The following is a 6,790-nucleotide window of genomic DNA, read 5'->3' as shown; positions in this document are numbered from 1 at the left end:
ATATATATTTGTCTCTGAAAATGCAGAGTACCTTTTTACTGCTTAGAGTAAGTGGGCATTAGGCCCACAGTGTTAGGAAAGAAAACCATATGTTATCGTAATGACAAGGTACCGTGGTATTTTACTATGAACTTAAATACAATTGTTAATCTGAAGGAAGAGGATATAGTATAGCTATGAAATAGGTTTTGTTTAGTCTTTGATAGTTCCTTTGTAGCTACCTATCTTTTGAAACTATTTTTAATAGCAGCATGTAGCTAACAGCTAAATTAATGATTTGTTTTAATTGAAATCACAGAAGTCTTTAAGAGCTGAAATCTAAAAGTGTTGGATTGGTTCTGATTTTTCTTCTCTGTTTTTACAAAGGGGCGTTGGATGCATATTTTTTGAAATGGCATCAGGAAGGCCTCTTTTTCCTGGTTCAACTGTTGAAGATGAACTGCACTTAATTTTCAGACTCCTGGGTAAATGGATGCTTTTAGCAGTAATGTTAATGCTATTTTTTTTTTTCTTCTAAACACTTTTTCCACAAGAACTGTAGATCTTTATAAATTATGATATCTTATTGTAATTAAGGTGGATGAGTGTACTCTTGAAAAATAGCTGAGCTGAGTGCACAGCTAGCTTGTACAACATAGACTCATTCAATGATTTTTTTTTTTCCTTCCTTTCTTTTTCTTTCCCATTTAAATTACAGGATTAAATATTTATTTATGTCAGAGTTGTTTCTTCACATTTTTTTTAATCTGAATTTGTTGAATTTTTTTATATGCAGGAACCCCATGTCAAGAAACATGGCCAGGAATTTCTTCCAGTGATGAATTTAGAAACTACAACTTTCCAAAGTATAAACCGCAACCCCTCATCAACCATGCACCAAGGTACTTCATGTTTTATTAATAGAAAGTGTTCATCCCTGTGGTTTTGCATATTTGTAAATATGGATGTGTTCCCAAGTCCAGTCTGCTGCCGAGTGCTGGAAAGCTACACATCAGTTCTGCTATTGTGGGCAGGCAGTAATGCAAAGCATAATCCTAGTACTATGTGATTATTTTGTGTAGTATCACTCAAGGTACCACAGCTCCTTAATGACCTGTAGAACTATAATTAATAATGGCTGCAGAGTAGGAGTATTCACACAGCATTTCTTATCCCAAATTATCTTCTGTTCTGTAGTATGCCCATTTTAAGATGTCACAGTTTCCTTGAGCAGTCCCTTGAAATGATTCTAAAACCATTATGAGAAATTTGAAGGGTCTGCAGAGTTATTATAAACAAACTTTATAACAATAACTACATTTTGTATCAACTCTGAAGAAAAAGGTCTAACAGTGTGTCCTTCTAGTAAATTAGTATTGTTGGGCTTTTAAATTTTTTTTTTTAAAAAAGGGTTTTTTTCTGAAATAAATGATCCAGGTCAACCTAGTAAATCAGAATCCAAAGCTCAGAATTTGTCTGTCCCAAGTGTTTTTCAGATATTCTTGTTCTGAGATATTGGTACTTGTATGTATACATATTAACATGCAGAAAAGTTTTTCAGGTGAAAGCACTTCCATGTTTAAACGTAATTTTCAGGTTTGATACCATGTAATGAAGTCCTTTCCTTTGTAGTTTTGCTTTTATAAATATGCTTCAATAACCGTTTTAATTTTTTGAATTATTTTTGTTTTTAGGCTAGACACAGAAGGAATTGAATTGATAGCGAAGTTCCTTCAAGTAAGATGCGTTTTGTGGCTTTACTTCATAAAAGTGCAAGTTTAGAGTTTTAATATATTCTTTACAAAATCTGTTAGAAGCTGCATTATCCGCTAGATCTATCTCAAAGTGGAGTATGCAGCTGAGACTGTAGTGGATGGCAGATTTGGGAAGAGTGACAGTTTTGGGAAGCCTGTGTACTGTAAGAATGTAAAACCTGGTGTTTAATTTTTTATATTATTTTCACCAGAAGTGATTTTTTCTTACTGCTTTTTGTAACAATAGAATTGACTCCATGTTAGCAGTTCCCTGAAAAAAATAAATCTCTTGTGAAATACAGTATTAAAACACAACTTTTAGATGCAAAACCTAAATTTTTGTAGCAATTAATTTAGCGTACTACTAGAGAAGCAGTTACTACAGTGTAATATTATGCTTTGATCTTGCAACCTGTATTCAAAAGGTGAAGTGGTGTGTGGATTTAAGCTTTTAATCTGTATTAAAAATGAGCCAGAAGCAAAGAGAGGGGAAGCAAAGTAGAAGGCCAGGTCTTCAGTCTTTGGGTAGATGCATAAGCACCGTAACACAGTACATAAATTGTAGTGGACTCTGCTTTGCACCTGAGATTTAAGTTCTGCATCAGGTCTTCATCTATTTACGCATTGTATCAGAGGAGTCCTTGCAGTCCTTGTTTGGACTTCATCCTTATTTGCATACAGCTTTTTAAATATCTGTGTCTTTGTCCAAATGTGCACATACACCAAGCAGGAGACATCTGAGCACAGAGTGAAGACCATGTTGTCCAAAGTTGTCTTTTGTGCAAAATGCTGCTGCATTTTTGCTCCATCGAATTAGAAAACTTCTGTGATTTCATAGCAATTTAATATTAAAATGTAATGCAGACAGAGTCTGTCATCTAATCATTGTTACATCTATAAATAAGGATTAAGTATATTTTGGACTTACATCCTTTTACAGCAGTTATTTTTACTATTTTAACCATCTTATTTTATGTTGATAATGCTGATTCAGAGAGCATATGTTAGATTTTTCCTGTGTGAAATAATGAAAACAAATTTGTCCTAGTGAATTGGTGGGAAAGTTTGAGCATGTACAACTCTATTTCTCCCTTTGATGAAATCCCGCGTTGATGCAAAGCATTTTTAAATAAAAACTGACACATTTGTATCCTTTTATATTAATAGTATGAATCGAAGAAGAGAATTTCAGCAGAAGAGGCCATGAAACATGCATACTTCAGAAGTCTTGGAACAAGAATACACACTTTGCCTGAAAGTAAGAGGAGTAGTAGAGTAGCAGAGTATTGTTAAGAAGTGTGTTAAAGCTATGTGTGTTGCTTAAGGAAAAGCTCTCAGATCTAATCTATTAAAGAAGCCTGGTATATATTAACTTAAACATCTGGGAATAGGAACCATTTTTTAATCTAACCTGTAAAGTGAAGAACAGAACTTTGTTCAATAAAACATAGTTACATTTGGATATGAATTAATTTCTTTGTTCCATTCCAGGTGTTTCAATATTCAGTCTAAAAGAGATTCAGTTGCAAAAAGACCCTGGCTTTCGGAATTCTGCTTACCCGGAGACAGGTATGGAAACATTAATGTTTTCCCCTATCTGCAAGTGGAATGCTGTGCCAGAGACATTGGGAAGTGAAAAATACTTTGTTAATTGTTCTGTGTGAACGTACTCAAACATCAAGAATGATTTGCTCGGATTCCTGCAGGGACATACAGGCCAGGCTAATTGCACAAGAGTTGAGTTTTACTAGGGGTGTGCTGAGGAACTGTTAATATGAGAATGTTCTGGAGTTCCGATGGTTACTGTGCAGGCACAGAGAATATTGTCTCTAAATAGAGGAAAGATGTAGATGGTAACTGTGTGGATGCTTCAGTTTCTTACCACGGTCTGTGTTCTGTTGTAGGCCACGGGAAAAACAGAAGGCAGAGCATGCTTTTTTAAAGTGGGCGGTGCGGAGTCAAGCCCAAGCCTATCCTGTCAGTGCAGGACTCGGATCTGAAGGCAGTGCTCTCTGTTGGTGGACTTGGAATCACAGTTTGTCTACACTGTCCTCTTCACAGTGGAGTCTTTTTATTTCCAACCTGCAGATTATGTTTTTATATTTGTTGTCACAGTGTGACAATTTTTTGTACAGTTGGTTTTAAGGTCTCCTCTGCCACTAGAGCCAGTAGGTTACTGCTGTCGATGTAACTGTAGCTGCAATTTTTGTGCAGGACTGAGAAACACAGTGCATTATTTATTGCGGAATCATTGCTGCTAAATAACTACTGTCTGTATAGTTAACACAACAGTTCCATGCCTGAAGAAGTTGCAATGGCTTTATAATATGTGGATGCATATGTTTCTCTTCATAAAATGTTCTACTGCTGCGGGATTTTTTTTGTATTTCTTAAACTGCAGTGTTTCCTGGAATGTAAACATAGCTTTGCTTGGCTATAGGTGAACCATCCTTAACGCTCTAAGTTCATGGCACTTAATTCCTTATTTAACATTGGAAGTATGTGTTGAAATAGTTGAAAAATTATAATGCATATTATGTTTTTGAAAAGCACATGGTGTGAAAGTTGATTCAAACAAGTGAACAGTAACAGTTTATTTGCTCTCAGATCCTACGTTAGTTATTGATCATTTAGAGCCAGGAGGCCGGAAGATAAATTTTGTCAGGCTTACTCCAGCATAAGATACTTGCACATTGTTGTGCATGTATGGCCTGCAGAAGCAATTACTTTTTCTATCTTGTTTTTAACTCAGAAATACAAATAAGTAAAAGGTGACTCATAACATGTTTGGCCCTGGCTTCCTTTTGAAATTCAGAATTTCATTACAGAGGAACAGGACAATTACAAGAACACAGGAATAATGTCATGCTTTTCCCACCTTGTTGCTCTTCCATTGGTGCATTTTTCAGTTGAAATCAACTGGAAAGATGCAAGTTTGATACGAACTCACTATACTACAGAGCTTTTGCATTGGGAACTTAGAGAGTTTTTCAGATCTTAGATGTTATCTGTTTACCAGAGATAGTAAACATTACTACTATGCTTATGCATCTCAGTGAGTATCATAAGTACGCCCTTGGTGATGGTTACAGTATTTTTAAGCATTTGTGTTCACCTTTATGAACCTATTTGTTTAGTGCATCTTAAAGAGACTGTAAATCTTTATTGGTATATTTTGAAATGGTCATGTAAATCTTTGGCTGGTATATCATGAAAATAGTCATAGGTAACTTAATTTTTCCTGACATTCACTGTAAAACATTCAGGGGTCCTACCATTTCTGTTCAGGAAATCTTGTAGTTTATTGTTATTTAACAGTATTAAGTGAATTTTTGTATATTTCATTTTAACTTTATTTGTGAATAGTGATTGTGGCATGTTTGGGGGTGTTTTATTAATATTTCATTGATACTGGTAAATTCGAATTGGGATTTTTTTTTTATTTTCTGGAAGAGAGAAATTCGTGTGTAACGGTGACTGTTGGACCACTACTGCTTTTCAGCATTTGTAAACTGGTTTTACGTTAAATCTTGTAGACCTAACAAACTGCTGTTATTTCTAACTGACCGACCTGTATTAATATTGTACTTTGGAAAGTATAAATATTATGTGGAATTCTTTGGTTTTGTTTGGAAGTTTATAATAACAAAGGCCCTGTGTTGTTAAAAGTACAGAGGAAGCGAACTCGCGGCTCCTGGGGCGTTGTTGGAACGCTGAGCTAGATCTGCGTGTCGTGGGAGCCATCAGTTCCAACTTCGGCCGCGTATCTTTAGTGCAACACAGGAACAGTGGTACTGACAAGTGACGTGGCTAATCCCAGCAGAGGCCATTCAGGATCTTGCTGTAGCCGTGGTCCGTAGTCCAGTTCTTAGCCAGCCAGTCCTGCATGTCACACGGGATTGAAGCCTGCCTAGGTCTAGGGGCGTGACTCGTCACCCAGGTGCACGCGTGGGTCTCCCGCTGATACCGGCAGGAGCGTTACCTGTGCCTCAGAGGCAGATTTGGCACTGATGGAAAAAAAACTTTGTCCTGAAATAGCTGTTATATATTTTTTTATAGTTGCTATGGATCCGCTCTAGATTTTATACTGATTAACTTTGTAGGAAATATGTTGTAGACGTGATGGTGTTGAAGAAAGAAGTATCAGAAAAACACCTCCTTTTTTTACAGAAGTAGTGAAGACAGAGAATAAATGTTCACTGTGGATACATGTGAGATTTAGCATTTCTAGAACAGTAATATTTTATAGGTCATAAAAGAACAAATAATAATGTGACACTAATGAGTAAATGACTTAATGGTTTAACTGGGAAAACTAAGTGCATTAACAAATTTAGAAAGGAATCGGCTGCAGTTAACAAAAGGAGGTTTCCATTTTAAGTAGGATTTCAGCTTTTTGTTACAGATGAAAAGAGCCTCCATAAAATTAAAGCACTCTGTTTATAAAGAGATTTTTCTAAGGACCTGCAGGTGAATTGGTTTGCTTCATTAGGAGGTAGCTTTAAAGAATGTATTTCTTCAGAAACTTGTCATCTGTGGTCAAGCTAGGGGTTTTTTTGGTGTGTTTTTTTTTTTGTTGTTGGTTGGTTTGGGGTTGGTTTGTTTGTTTGTTTGTTTTTTTACTGTATAAATTCCTGCATCAGCAGAGGCAGTTCTGTGGCAGCTGCCTCTTTGGGACAGTAGTTGGTGAGTCTGAAGTTTTTGGGCATTTTTCTGACATCCTTTTTGTGCAATTCAGTGTTCTGCCTCCTGTCTGACAGCGCTGGGCGCTACCAGCTTGGTTTCACTGTCGCCAAGAACTGTAGGGAATGTTAGCCTTCTTGGGAGAAGACCTCAACCTTGGCAAAAACCAAGCAGATAGTTGCTAAAAATGGATGACTTTCAAGATTTGGTATGACCACCTTTGCTTGAAGATGAGTGATCAGTTAATGAGAAATGACCTGCAAGTTGTTGTGGATTAAGCATTTTTAGAAGATACCTGGCATATCCCACCTACCCAGGGGTAGGAATGTGAAGTTGCACGTACAGGTGCGTGTAGGAATAAGACAGGAGAGAGG

The 6,790-nt window shown here is 36.5% G+C and overlaps 1 protein-coding gene across 2 annotated transcripts; it reads left to right on the top strand.

The window, feature by feature from the left end:
- The first annotated feature begins 371 nt into the window (after nt 1-371).
- LOC103780903 (cyclin-dependent kinase 17-like) lies at nt 372-5,422 on the top strand. 2 transcript variants are annotated; one of them, XM_008948603.1, is made up of 6 exons: nt 372-464; nt 776-881; nt 1,674-1,716; nt 2,901-2,991; nt 3,225-3,302; nt 3,638-5,422. In XM_008948603.1, exons 1-6 carry the CDS (start codon nt 392-394, stop codon nt 3,673-3,675), a joined length of 429 nt encoding a protein of 142 aa, XP_008946851.1. In that variant the 5' UTR covers nt 372-391; the 3' UTR covers nt 3,676-5,422. The 2 variants fall into 2 exon arrangements, with proteins under 2 accessions (XP_008946851.1, XP_008946850.1); XM_008948602.1 differs by having other exon boundaries at nt 388-464; nt 4,562-5,422.
- The last annotated feature ends 1,368 nt before the right edge of the window (nt 5,423-6,790 follow it).

This window comes from Merops nubicus, unplaced genomic scaffold (assembly GCF_000691845.1).
Source record: "Merops nubicus isolate BGI_N331 unplaced genomic scaffold, ASM69184v1 scaffold12791, whole genome shotgun sequence".
NCBI lineage: Eukaryota > Metazoa > Chordata > Aves > Coraciiformes > Meropidae > Merops > Merops nubicus.
The sequence above is the reverse complement of the archived record's forward strand: the minus strand, read 5'-3'. Positions and strand labels throughout refer to the sequence as shown.